Raw genomic sequence first — 13399 nt, forward strand, 5'->3', positions numbered from 1 at the left:
GTTGTCTGTGTACTTGATTTTGAATTTTTATGACGATTTTATTTTTTACTTTATTTTAATTTTTATTTACGTGTGACTTTTGGCGTTATGGCATGTAAAATGTAACTTGATCGCAAAATACTTGCGAATTAAATAAAATGGATATAAATAACATGGCATTTCGTGTTAACAAGTAATACTGTAACCGTTTATTTCATTTAACTTATATACTCCTAAGCTTTTTTCGTTGTTGCGATCTAATTAATGGACGACATTTGTTGATTATTTTCCCGCCAAGCAGTGTTTCCATTTTATTTTTTAATATAAATCGACAATAAATATCATAAATATTTTTTCCATCAAAGATGTAGTTTTAAGCAAATAAACATTATTATTTAGTTGTTTTTTTATTAAAATTACTGTTGATAATTTTAAGCTAAACGCATTGGCGTCAAAAATTAAAAAAAAGACAAGTATAAAAATTTAGAAAATTTAACGAAATGCAAATAATGCAAACATTATTGAAGGCATTAAAGTTCACTCATTCGGTAGTTATATCTATAATGTAAACTTATCAGTGTCGTAAAATGTTTTTGCACTACTATCCCCCTTTTCGTTTACATAACTAGGGTTGCAACAAACCTATTACAATAAATATTTGTTTTGCATGCTTTGCAAACTATCAGAAAAAATTAGCAATTCTCGTTTAACGACCTTTTTCCATATTTGATTTGTATTAGACAACGTTGGCATATGTTATAATAATGAAACTTAAACATTCTTATGTGTGCTAACTAATTGTTATTAATGACAAGTTAGGACTAGCTCTTTGCAGAAGAAAAGAAAACTAAATAGAACAAATCTTAAATATAATTTTAACTTAACATATTTTTAGTTACAATTTGAAGTTTTAAAAGTTACAAGCTCTTTAAAAAGTAATCTGCGAAGTTTCAAACATGCCTATAGAAGAAGTAAACAGGACTTTCGGAGCATGGGATTATGTCGTATTTTCGTGCTTGTTTCTTATATCTGCTCTTATCGGGGTCTTCTTCGCCGTTAAAGCAAAGATGAGCAAAGCAACAACGGATGATTATTTAATGGGTGGAAGGCAAATGCATGCAATTCCAGTTGCTTTCTCTTTAACTTCAGGGTTTTTGTCAGCAATAACAAGTAAGTCTACAATACAAAAAATAAGCCTGCAAAACTAACAGCTTAATTTTTTTTACATTGATTGCAGTATTGGGGACACCTTCTGAATATTACGTTTACGGAACAATGTTTGCCTATTTTATTATTCCTTATTTCGTGGTTGCAATCGTTGCCTCCGAGATCTACATCCCTCTATTTTACAAACTTAACATAACCAGCACTTACGAGGTGAAATAAATTGTATTTGAATAACTGTATCTGTAATTAAATAACGTTGTATTTTTTTAGTACTTGGAGCTTCGATTCAATCGCGTTGCTCGGTATACTGCATCGACTGTTTATATTTTAAATCAAGTTATGTACATTGGGATCGTAATTTATGCCCCGGCTATCGCACTAAACGAAGGTAAAGGCTTTAAATGAAAATATATTAACAATACGCTGTTAAACTTTACCTGGAGCCCAATTTTACTTTAATAGTTACGGGTCTCAACATCTGGATATCGATCATTGTCACTGGGGTAGTTTGCACATTCTATACCGCTCTTGGTGGCCTCAAAGCTGTTATATGGACCGATGTGTTTCAGTGTTGTGTTATGACCATCGGGTTTCTTGCTATTATCATACAAGGTTCGATTACAATGGGAGGATTTAAGAACATATGGGAGATTGCCGAGTCAAGGGGGAGAATAGACTTCGTACAGTGAGTTGTTTTTTTAGTTTAAGTAACTTGAAGACTCTCTTGTTTCCAGTAATATTGGAAAAAAGAACGACTACAGGCGTATTGTTTAATTTACACTTAAAGCATGTACCGCCAAACCAACAGTAGTAATCAAACTAACGGCCCTTGATAAATGATGCAACTGTATAGTACAGGCGAAGACCCCCTTTTAAATTTTAATGTTTTTTATAACAAAAGTAACTTAATGTAAACTGATTTTTAGTTTTGAAAGTGACCCAAGAATACGACATACGTTTTGGTCTATTACCATTGGAGGCACTTTCTTGTGGGGTGGAATATATTGCACTACACAGACTGTAGTTCAACGATATTTATGCTGCAAATCACTTAATCACGCAAGAGTGTAAGTAAAAACAAAGAAATTGTAAAGTCATTTAAAAATGAAAGAAAACTGTTAAATCATGCAAAGAAATTTAAAGGCCATACAAAATAAAGGGACTGTAAAACCATATAAAATAATAGAAATTGAAAGGCCTAGTAAAATAAAAAAAAACGTAAAGTCAATTCAACATAATAGAAACTGTAAAGTCATTTCACGATTTTATATTATTTTATTAATCCAAAAATACGACTTCAAACAATGCAAAAAGTAAACTTGAAATCTTTTTCCCCCAGGTCTGTATATCTTAATGCAGTTGGTGTTACAATTATCGGTACGTTGGCTGGGCTAGCAGGTCTAACAATGTTTGCATATTACGCCAATTGTGATCCATATACAGCTGGATGGGTATCAGCAACTGACCAACTTGCACCATATTTTGTGATGGAATTATTATATCAAACCCCAGGTCTTCCTGGTGTATATGTTTGCAGTGCGTTCAGTGGAACTTTGAGGTGAATATTTACCTTGTGGTTTAGGGGGAAGTTGACTAATCGTTGTTATATTATTAAAACGTCCTTGAAAATGATAAAATCAATCAATAACTAAAAAAACAAATAAAACATTTTTTTTTAATATTGTGCTTGATTGCTTATTTTTATTAACACAGGAATTACTTTTTTACACTTGCAAGTCCTGTAAATTTAACATAATCACGAAAAGTTATTTTATAAATAATCCATTTTTTCTCCTAACGTAATAGCACAGTCTCTTCTGGTATTAATGCAATGGCTGCTGTAACTTTGGAAGATTACATTAAACCTGTAAAGAAATTATCACCAAGAGCCGAACTTTGGGTCTCCAAGGTACAATAACACACCAAAACTGCCACAAAGTTGACATTATCACTAGAAAACTAACATTTACGTGCTTTAATATTTACATATCAAACACTTATTAATCAGTTGAAATTTGTATATAACAGATTCTTGTTGTCGTTTTTGGAGTCATTTGTCTGGGTATGTCAATAGTTGCTTCAAATTTGGGCGGTATATTAGAGGCAGCTTTAAGCATTAACGGTATAGTATCTGGCCCTATGATTGCCTTGTTTACGATGGGGTTCGGAATGCCCTGGATAAATTCATGGGTAAGCTCATTTTTTTGGTACAAGTAAATTTACAGAGCTTTAACGTGCTGCAACTAATGGCAAAATAACGCGCTTAAACTGATGCTTTTAACTCTTTCAGGGAGCAGTAAGTGGTGTTCTTAGTGGATTGGGGGTAGCAGTTTGGTGTTACGTTGGTAGTACCGTGTATCGCCCCCCTAATGAGTATTTGAGAAGACTACCTTTGAGCACTGAAGACTGTGTTTTTCCACAACAAAATAATTCAATTCTCACAACAACACTAGCAGGTAAATTTAAATATTTAATGTACTACGTTAGCCCAATTGTTACTTTGATATATCGTTTATTTTAGCAGGGACCACTACAACCCCATTTGTAGAGCGCCCACCAATAGCTGAAATGTATTCGATGTCTTATCTTTATTATGGAGTTTTCGGTTTCATTGTGGCCCTTGTTATCGGCAATATCGTTACATTTATTACTGGTATGTAGATTTTGAATACAATTGACTGCTTACATTGTGCTGTGTGATGCTTTACGACGTTGTATAATAGTTTACCGGCAGCATGGTGTAATGGTAAGAACACTTGCTACACCACACATGAAGTCGTGGGTTTAATCCCCACTGCTCTCATGCTGTAGCGCCCTTGAGTAAGGCGCTATAAACGGTATGAACTCCTACTGAGTCAGCACTTAATCAGCGAAATAATTACCGGGCAACTATAATCTATATAATATCCCAAACTGCCACAGGCAACTCGAGACTGGGTCGGAGTAACTGATGTTACTCTATGTTTAAGTCGCGCATTTGACTTTCCCACATCGAAGATAAAGATATATATACAAAAAAAAATAATGATGGCGTTTTTAGGTATTCAGAAGGCTAGCGAACTTCCGCCAGGTGTCACTCTTGCGCTATTTGATCATCCAATATTCTGTTGGTTACCTAAAAAAGTTCGACATGTTCTTTGGTGTGGTGTGGATTACGACAAACAGGAAGACATAGTTGAAAAGTTTGACACATTTAAAAAAAAGGGCGGGGTTGAAAATGCTTCTTTTAAGTTTTCAGAAGATGAAGTAAAAGTTAACCCGAATGAGAACAAAGAAATGAATACACAACTTTAACATAAAAATTATTTTATTGTAAATAATACAAGCCTGTAAAATATCTAGTATAATAAATAATTATGTTTAAATAAAAACGTACAATAAATATCAATTCTAAATCCTCTTTAACATGGGTCTATAATTTATCAAAGAATATTAAAACTAGTTTGCTTTATTTAAGATATGTTTAGGCCTTTAACCTTAAGTTGGACCACAAAATTAAGGTAAGTTGGTTTCCTGGTTACTGAAATCTACATCAAAATTTATTTACATTTTTTTGAATGTTTAATAAAGGTTTAAAATCCTTAGAACCCCTGGTTTAGTGACCCTGCTTGAAATAAACAGAAACAAACTACAAGTTTTTATAGTTTTATATGAATATGCGCTTTTGGCGTAATAATATTTTTTTTTGGTAAAACTACGCAAAACATTTTTATTACTGTCTAAACATTAAGAGAAGAATTTATTTTGCAAATTTACCAATAAATCAACCAAATTTATCAACGTCGGAAACAGTTGTACATTACTATCCCTATATATTAACATAACTGTGATTGCAATTAATTCAATTACCATAACTATTTGTATTGCAAAGTTAATGAATTTAGTAAAATTCGTTTACCCAACTTCTTCAATGTTTAATTTGCAATAGACAAATCTTATTAAAGCTAAAAGTTAAAAGGCCCCTTAAAAAGGAATTTGCAAAGTCCTAACCATGCCTATAGAGGAAGTAAAGAGAACGTTTGGAGTATGGGATTATGTTGTATTTTCGTGCTTGTTTCTTATATCTGCTCTTATCGGAGTCTTCTTCGCCGTAAAAGCAGAGATGAGCAAAGCAACAACGGATGATTATTTAATGGGTGGAAGGCAGATGAATGCAATTCCAGTTGCTTTCTCTTTAACTTCAGGGTTTTTGTCGGCTATAACAAGTAAGCTTAAGGCTAACGTTAATAATAGTCATTTTAAAAGCTCTTTATGTAACAAGTACAAAAATAAAAATTTTAGACTGTTATTCAAACTTTGTACTAGCCCTTAATGCTACTAAGTCTTATTCAAAAGCGTTTTAGCTTACAGCTTAAGCTCATTTAAAATGTTTTGCAGTAATTGGAAGCCCATCCGAATATTACGTTTACGGAACAATGTTTACCTACCTCATTATCCCACATTTTCTGGTTGCAATTATTGCCTCTGAAATCTATATCCCCCTGTTTTACAAACTTAACATAACCAGCACTTATGAGGTAAAAATAACTATTAACATAATTTTAGTTCATCTTTAATTAAATAACGTTGTATTTTTTTAGTACTTGGAGCTTCGATTCAATCGCGTTGCACGATATACTGCATCGACTGTTTATATTTTAAATCAAGTTATGTACATTGGGCTTGTAATTTACGCCCCAGCTATTGCACTAAACAAAGGTAAAAAGGCTCAATCTTTAAAATATAATAAAATTTGGCTTTTAAAATTACACATATAGCATAAATTTCATTTAATAGTTACGGGTCTCAACATCTGGATATCAATCATTGTCACTGGGGTAGTTTGCACATTTTACACCGCCCTCGGTGGCCTAAAAGCTGTTATATGGACCGATGTGTTTCAGTGTTGTGTTATGACCATCGGGTTTCTTGCTATTATCATACAAGGTTCGATTATAATGGGAGGATTTAAGAACATATGGGAGATCGCTGAAACAAGGGGGAGAATAGACTTCGTACAGTAAGTGTAACAGCTCAAGTCACTTAAAGATTTTCTTGTTTAAGTTATAATCAGCAATAATGTCTGATTAGTGATGTTTTAATTAGTCCACGCTTTTAGCATATTATGTAACGCATAACAAACAGTGATGATCGAATCTAGGACCTTTTGTTATAAAATTAATGTAATTGGATTGTGCATGCAAATTTCCGTTAAATGTTTACGTTCTTACAATAAAAATAACTTAACTTTTGTTAACTGCTTCAAAGTTTTGAGAGTGACCCAAGAATACGACATTCGTTTTGGTCTCTTCTTATTGGTGGCACTTTCATGTGGAGTGGAATTTATTGCACTACACAGACTGTAGTTCAGAGATATCTTTGCTGCAAATCACTTAATCACGCAAGAGTGTAAGTAATACCAAAAAAATTAAATATGAATTCATAAAATATAAGAAAATGTCAAATCATTTAAACATATAAGAACTGTAAAGTTAATTTATTTTAATAAAATAGAATCTGTCATTCCACGATTCCATTTTACTTTGTAAGGCTGAAAATGCAAATTTAAACAAAATTAACTTTAAATTTTTTTACTTCAGGTCTGTATATCTTAATGCAGTTGGTGTTACAATTATCGCAATGTTGGCTGAAATAGCAGGTCTAACAATGTTTGCATATTACGCCAATTGTGATCCATATACAGCTGGTTGGGTATCAGCAACTGACCAACTTGCACCATATTTTGTGATGGAATTATTGTATCAAACCCCAGGTCTACCTGGTGTATATGTTTGTAGTGCGTTTAGTGGAACTTTGAGGTGAATGTTTACTCTTTCAAAGAGGAAGTTGTATTATAGTTGTTTCTGTGTTACCAACGTACTTGAAAATGATACCATCATACAAATACTAAAAACAAACAATAAATTAAATGTTATTTTGTTAAAATTCTCAGATTTTTAAAAACTAATTTTTACAATTACAAGTCTTGTAAATTTGATTTACCCAAAAACAGTAACTTTATGGTTATTTTGTTGATTTTCCACCTTATCTAAATAGCACAGTTTCTTCTGGTATTAACGCAATGGCTGCCGTAACTTTGGAAGATTACATTAAACCAGTGAAGAAATTATCACCAAGAGCCGAACTTTGGGTCTCCAAGGTACATCAACATATAGTAAAATTTTTCCAAGTTGACCAATCCTTAGATAACTCCCATATATCAATATTCACAAATTAAATACTTAAATTTGTATAACAGATTCTTGTTGTTCTTTTTGGAGTTATTTGTTTGGGAATGTCAATAGTTGCATCAAACTTGGGCGGTATATTAGAAGCATCTTCAAGCATCAACGGCATTGTTGCTGGACCCATGATTGCTTTGTTTACAATGGGGTTCGGAATGCCCTGGATAAATTCATGGGTAAGTTCATTTTTCATTACCAGTACAAAAGGAATACAGAAAGATAGTCCAATACAGTTTAATATAAACACCTAAAATTGGTACAAGTACATTTACAGAGCTAACACGTGCTTAAACTGATGCTTTTTAAACTCTTTCAGGGGGCGGTATGTGGTGTTGTTAGTGGATTGGGGGTAGCAGTTTGGTGTTATGTAGGTAGCACAGTGTATCGTGCCCCTAATGAATACTTAAGGAAACTTCCTTTAAGCACTGAAGATTGTGTTTTTCCACAACAGAATAATTCGGTATTTGCAACCACGCTAGCAGGTAAATTTTAATATTAACTAAGTCCTTACATATTTTTAATATTTTCTTTGTTTTATTGAGTAATATTACACAGAGACTACCACAACCTCATTTGTTGAGCGCCCTTCAATAGCTGAAATGTATTCCATGTCATATTTTTATTGGGGCGTTTTTGGCTTTGTTGTAGCAATATTAGTTGGCAATATTGTGACATGCATTACTGGTATGTAGATTTATAATGTTTGATTGCTTACAAGTTTCTGCGTAAGATTTCAGGTATCGTGATATAATATAACAAAACATTTCCAGGTATTCAGAAGGCTAGCGAGCTTCCGCCAGGTGTCACCCTTGCGCTATTTGATCATCCAATATTTTGTTGGTTACCAAAAAAAGTTCGACATTTCCTTTGGTGTGGTGTGGATTACAACCAACAAAAAGACATGGCTGAAAAGCTTAGCACAATTAAAGGAAATGACAGAGTTGCTTTAAACAAGCTTTCATTGGACAAAATTGAAGTTAACGCAAACAATAAAATAGTTATTGAACTTTAACATAAAACTTATTTTATTAAAAAAATTGTAGTTAAATTAAAATTTTTGTTTAAATAAAAACATAAGTAGCCGTTAATAATGCGAATAATATAAATTTTTACGATGCCTTTATAAAGAAAGATTTATAAACAATAATAAGTTTTAAAAAAATAAAAATCAGTCTAAATCTTTTAAAAAACTCTCTAAAACATTCTATCATAAACTAAACATGACAATCGTCCTCATACATAAAATGTTCAACAAATTCTCATTTCTTTTTATCGAGCAAATGCGACCAGGTTCTACGTCGGTGTGTACAGTATAAACGTGGCCTACGTCGCGTGACGTCAGATTCCAATTGGTCAGGAAGACCACTCCGTGAAAGTGACGTCACTGAGTCACGCCTTGATGGCGTAGGCGACTGTGACGTAACAGATGGTGACGGAGACTCCCCGTCGAATGAATTTGGTTTTCCCATCGAAAGCGACGCGAATGATCGATGACGTCGCGTCTTCGGCATTTCAATGACGTCACACTCACTTGAAGATGACGTCATGATATTATCGAGTTCTTCTTCGCTATCCGAATCTGGTATGGGAACCTTATACCGACGACGAGGCGTGTTTTTAAGCAAGTTGTTCATCTGTTCACTGTCATTGTCATTTAGAAAGGTTTTAGGAAGTTCACGGACATACATATCATACCAACGACTTTTCTTTATACCCTGTGTTGTTAAAAACCATAAGACAAATGCTTAAAAATAACCCAGGTTAGACTACGTTCAACCATTCTGTGCAGTACCATTTAACTTTGAAACCAAGTTAAAGATTAGGTTAGAGCAAGTGATGAATAAAAAGCCACGACAAAATGATAAGCGTAAATTTTTTAATGTCAGACTATAATATATTTACAAAGAATATAAATGCATTAAAAGTTATAACAAGCAGATGCTGAGTTTAGTCAAAAAGAAAACAGATATAGAAGTTAAAAGCTATAATGATTTGATTCTTGATGAAGATATGGAACGACAAGGTCGGAGTTAAAATCATGATTAAATGTCATCTGAGTTGAAATCATGATTAAATGTCAATTGATAGTGTATAAAGCAACTGAATGAATTCATGATGAAGTATTAAGCTCTCGCATGAATCAAGGCACATTAAACGATTATGCAAACTAAAAATAAATAAAACATTAGAAAAATGAAATTACTTTGAATTAGTATTCGAATTTAGATAAAATTTTTACCTCGTTTCTGAAACTGTGGCTATCTTCTGATACATTTTCTTCAGGGGTAGATGTCTGATCATCAAGCAATTCTTCTAGTTAAAAGTTAAAAAAGAATAGGAAATTAAGAAATAAGAAAAAGTTAAGACAAGAAAAATAAAAAAGCATGTGAATGATAGAAAAGTTTAAAGGACACGGCGTTTAATCCAAAACCTATAGAATAGCATTTTATTATCTAGCTATCAATAATAATGCAACCAATTATGCCTTGCAATGCAAAAACACAACAAGTAATTTTAAAATAAATAAAATTGACCTTTTTAAAAACTTCAAACAATTAAACCAATCCCTGGTGTATAAACCTACCGTTTGAAGTCGTTACGTTGAGTGCGTCAATCTGTGACGTCACGGCCGACGTAGACGCAAGTGTGACGTCATCATTGTCCTCATCGTCGTCAGATGAATCGGTTTCATCTTCGTTTGAAGAAAGGTGAGCTTCATTGTTGGATTGACTGGTGGTTGGTTCATTTTCACTTTGATCATCTATAATAAAAACGGATAAGGTTGTTTCTACAAAATCTAATAAACTTACATTTTCATTAACATGTACTAATATCTTTAAACAATAAAATTAGATTAATTTATTTAAAAAAAATTAAAGCCTCTTTTACCTTCAGTTGACCCACAAAAATCAAGTTGAGACAAGTTTGTCTCTTGGTTACTGAAATCTACATTAAATTCATCCAAATTCTGAATGTTAAATGGAGGTTTACGAACTTCAGACTCCCGTGATGCATCAGTTACCCTGTTAAAAATAATAACCAACAAATTAAGTTCCAGATATAACATTTAACCAATACTAATACGACACTAAATATGTTGAATGTAATTTATTAAAAATATTTTACTTTGTGATAATTTCCCTTGACAGAGTTAGGAATTGGGGAATACTTCTTTCTTCCATCAATCCTAAAGCTCCCTCCATTAATTTGCTTGCCCCTTCCAACTGTTTTCCATAAGCTTTCAACATGTCTTTGATAACCTGATAACATATGATTTTAAATAAGCTAAGAGTATGATAAAAAGTTCAAAAGGTTAATTAAAAAGCATCAAATCATACTTCATTTCTTTCTTCCATATCTGAAGTGATTTTTCCCATCATTGTATTCTTTCTGTCCTCCAACAAGGCATACAAGCGATCAAATGAAGAACACAAGTCCGACTTAACTTGCCTTCCATTTGCCTTGAGATCAATAAAAAATATGTAAATTCCTTATCTATATATATATTCTTTGTAATGCCAGTAGAGAGTTTGCAATAAGGTTATGTATTTATATGTGTAATACCTCTGTTAACTTGCCAAGTTCCTCAGTTTGGTTGATAATTGCTTGAAGTCTGTCATTACCACCCACAAGCATTGCTATAGAAGTAGATATTTCTTCCTGAAAAAGAACAAATTTACTCAAACTCAACTTAATTATAAAAGATTAAGATTCTACATACCATACTATGTAAATTTTATGAATTTTGTAGTACTAAATACCTTTTGTATGTGCAAACTCCCTTTGTATGTAAGTAATTTAAAAACGTTATTAAAGTTACCTTATGGTCTTTATAGACCTTTTCCATGGGTGAAACCTGGCAGGTTTGATGTTGCCCAAAAACTTTGCAAAGCGAGCAAGTGGGTTTCTGGCAAGTCATGCAATATATATTCACCTTTTCCTCTTCATGTTCTTCACACATAACTGTCTAAAATAAAAAACACATAAAAAAGTGATTTTAAAAACGTAGTCTACAAACCCAAGTACTAAAAATACAATAACTAAATTTTATAGTACTTCATTCAATCCGTTTTTTATTTTAATTGTCAATAAAAAACAAACAATTATATCATTTGTTAAATATTGGAGATAAAACACAAACAAATACTTACATCAGGTTTTTTAAAGTTGGGTTTTCTGCTCTCGGTTTGATACATATCGATAATATTTTCCACCAATAAATTACGCTGTAATCCGTATACACCATGTCTGTCCAAAACCACTTCATATCGGCAAGTTGGGCACCTAAAATCGAAATTTTCCTGTTTTTTAAAACTCTACTTGGACAAAATTTACCGTAATTTTTTGGCTTTTCAAGCAAATCAGTTTATAATTAGCCTGTCAGTGCAATTTTTTTGAAAAATACCACGTGTTAAATGAGGGTGTAGCCAAAAATAATATAAAAAAATGTATTTAATTATTTAATATTTATCCCCAAACAAAAACAGCAATTTTAAAACAATTATAAAGTATATCTCTCTAGTTAATGTACCACTTATACTTAACACTGTTAAAAACTGTTACAAACCTAAATCTACCACCGGAACCCATCGGCGTTCCCCGATTTTGAAAAACGTCGTTCGCACATTTTCGGCACAAGTTATGTTGGCATGGCAATATAACTACAGGTTTAGAGTAAACTTCTAAACAGATTGGGCAAGAAAGAAGTCTTTCAATTTCTTCGTCACTTCGTCCACCACTACTCATAAGTCGTAATGCGTCCATGCTGTTTTCTTTTAACTTTTGAACAACAAATTGAACAACTTTTATAACGTTTTAGTGGAATACAGTAACTTTATCTTTAGTACACAATAATATACATTTACGCGCTAACTTTTTATTTCCTTAATATTTGAACTGGCGCTCTTCAGTTTAATAAAACTTAAGCAAATAGTTTGTACAAATAAATCTTAGCTATAGTCATTCGAAGATAACTGCGACTTTTACATTAACAAGGTTAATTGTGACCTCAATGAAAAAATGCAGCTTTTGTGACGTCATCGCCACCTCTTCCAATCGCAGTTGTTCTTGTTTTCAAATGACGCAGACGGAATTATCAGTCACGTGGCCTACTGACACTAAGCATGCGTCTCTAACCGTCTTAATATAACTCTGACATTAACCCATTACCAGCGAAGCAAACAAATTTATAAGTCAAACGTAGCTAATTTTTTTTAAAGTTGTAGCTAAAGGGTTGTGTTGTCATTCTTTAAGTTGGGTAGTTGAATACAACGCTAGACTTTAAATTCCCAAGTGGCGGATATACAAAAACAACAACATTAGTCTGTCCAATTAATTTAGGGCCATGACGCTTGTCATGGTTACTAATCAACCTTTAAACGTGGACTTATCCCCTTACCCTATAAATCTATATCCATCTATGTTCTTTAACATATATACCACGTAAACCGAATTTCTTTAAATAGAAGAATTTTAAACTTTAGTAATTATTCTATTACGAATGAGATTTTGTATAATGTTGTTTAAAACAGTTTAAAAATAATATTCTTTTTAGTAAAACTACGTAAATTATGTAGAAGAAGAAAATACTTAAAAAAGTTTTAAATGCATTTTTAAACAAACTTTACGTAGTTTTAAAAATATATTTCTACGAGTTTATATTTGAATGTGATTGTTATATAAAGTTAAATAATGATCTAAAAATAAATTTGTAAATTATTTTGAGGATAAACAATATACCTCAGTGTTGCCAAATTTTCACCGGTTCAAGTGTTTCCATTTAATAAAAAAAATTGCTGTTGCCAATTTCCAAAACAACATGTTTAATTTACTATATTTTAAAGTATAATTAGCAAACAATTTAAATAAATAATACGGTTTCTAACCATTTATTTACGTGTGAATGTATTTAAATTTATTAAAATGTCGCCTGATTTTCTAAAAACATTTGTTATTCTAGCAATTGGAAACACTAATAATAGGGTAGGTTACTTCTAATACGTTGTGCAAAATGCTATGTTTTGAATTCA

At 32.3% G+C, this 13399-nt stretch overlaps 3 protein-coding genes across 3 annotated transcripts; 2 read left to right on the forward strand and 1 right to left on the reverse strand.

The window, feature by feature from the left end:
* The first annotated feature begins 935 nt into the window (after window positions 1-935).
* LOC145755359 (sodium-coupled monocarboxylate transporter 2-like) lies at window positions 936-4440 on the forward strand. The gene is made up of 11 exons (XM_082571583.1): window positions 936-1149; window positions 1217-1356; window positions 1417-1534; window positions 1609-1831; window positions 2073-2213; window positions 2486-2704; window positions 2953-3055; window positions 3175-3336; window positions 3437-3602; window positions 3668-3799; window positions 4187-4440. The coding sequence occupies exons 1-11, from the start codon at window positions 936-938 to the stop codon at window positions 4438-4440; spliced, it is 1872 nt and encodes a 623-aa protein (XP_082427709.1).
* Window positions 4441-5137: 697 nt separating this feature from the next.
* On the forward strand, window positions 5138-8510 carry LOC145755360 (sodium-coupled monocarboxylate transporter 2-like). The gene is made up of 12 exons (XM_082571584.1): window positions 5138-5351; window positions 5524-5663; window positions 5727-5844; window positions 5923-6145; window positions 6394-6534; window positions 6726-6944; window positions 7183-7285; window positions 7385-7546; window positions 7687-7852; window positions 7926-8054; window positions 8141-8346; window positions 8499-8510. The coding sequence occupies exons 1-12, from the start codon at window positions 5138-5140 to the stop codon at window positions 8508-8510; spliced, it is 1833 nt and encodes a 610-aa protein (XP_082427710.1).
* Window positions 8118-12333, reverse strand: LOC145755570 (E3 ubiquitin-protein ligase TRIM63-like). Its single transcript, XM_082571811.1, has 10 exons — window positions 11938-12333; window positions 11522-11654; window positions 11191-11337; window positions 10935-11030; window positions 10709-10831; window positions 10497-10630; window positions 10260-10393; window positions 9955-10131; window positions 9610-9683; window positions 8118-9085 (listed from the first exon to the last, which is right to left on the reverse strand). The coding sequence occupies exons 1-10, from the start codon at window positions 12132-12134 to the stop codon at window positions 8630-8632; spliced, it is 1671 nt and encodes a 556-aa protein (XP_082427937.1). The 5' UTR covers window positions 12135-12333; the 3' UTR covers window positions 8118-8629.
* Between the last annotated feature and the right edge of the window lie 1066 nt (window positions 12334-13399).

The sequence above is a fragment of the Corella eumyota genome, chromosome 6 (assembly GCF_963082875.1).
Source record: "Corella eumyota chromosome 6, kaCorEumy4.1, whole genome shotgun sequence".
NCBI lineage: Eukaryota > Metazoa > Chordata > Ascidiacea > Phlebobranchia > Corellidae > Corella > Corella eumyota.

What these genes read in the sequence shown, in the direction of transcription:
- LOC145755359 (XM_082571583.1), top strand. Translation starts at nt 936, where the DNA reads ATGCCTATAGAAGAAGTAAACAGGACTTTCGGAGCATGGGATTATGTC. An exon ending in TCTCACAACAACACTAGCAG is followed by an intron (nt 3,603 to 3,667) that starts GTAAATTTAAAT and finishes CGTTTATTTTAG; the next exon opens with CAGGGACCACTACAACCCCA. An exon ending in TATCGTTACATTTATTACTG is followed by an intron (nt 3,800 to 4,186) that starts GTATGTAGATTT and finishes TGGCGTTTTTAG; the next exon opens with GTATTCAGAAGGCTAGCGAA.
- LOC145755360 (XM_082571584.1), top strand. Translation starts at nt 5,138, where the DNA reads ATGCCTATAGAGGAAGTAAAGAGAACGTTTGGAGTATGGGATTATGTT. An exon ending in GTTTTTGTCGGCTATAACAA is followed by an intron (nt 5,352 to 5,523) that starts GTAAGCTTAAGG and finishes AATGTTTTGCAG; the next exon opens with TAATTGGAAGCCCATCCGAA. An exon ending in CCGAACTTTGGGTCTCCAAG is followed by an intron (nt 7,286 to 7,384) that starts GTACATCAACAT and finishes TTTGTATAACAG; the next exon opens with ATTCTTGTTGTTCTTTTTGG.
- LOC145755570 (XM_082571811.1), bottom strand. Translation starts at nt 12,134, where the DNA reads ATGGACGCATTACGACTTATGAGTAGTGGTGGACGAAGTGACGAAGAA. An exon ending in GGTTCCGGTGGTAGATTTAG is followed by an intron (nt 11,655 to 11,937) that starts GTTTGTAACAGT and finishes TTTCGATTTTAG; the next exon opens with GTGCCCAACTTGCCGATATG. An exon ending in GCCACAGTTTCAGAAACGAG is followed by an intron (nt 9,086 to 9,609) that starts GTAAAAATTTTA and finishes TTAACAACACAG; the next exon opens with GGTATAAAGAAAAGTCGTTG.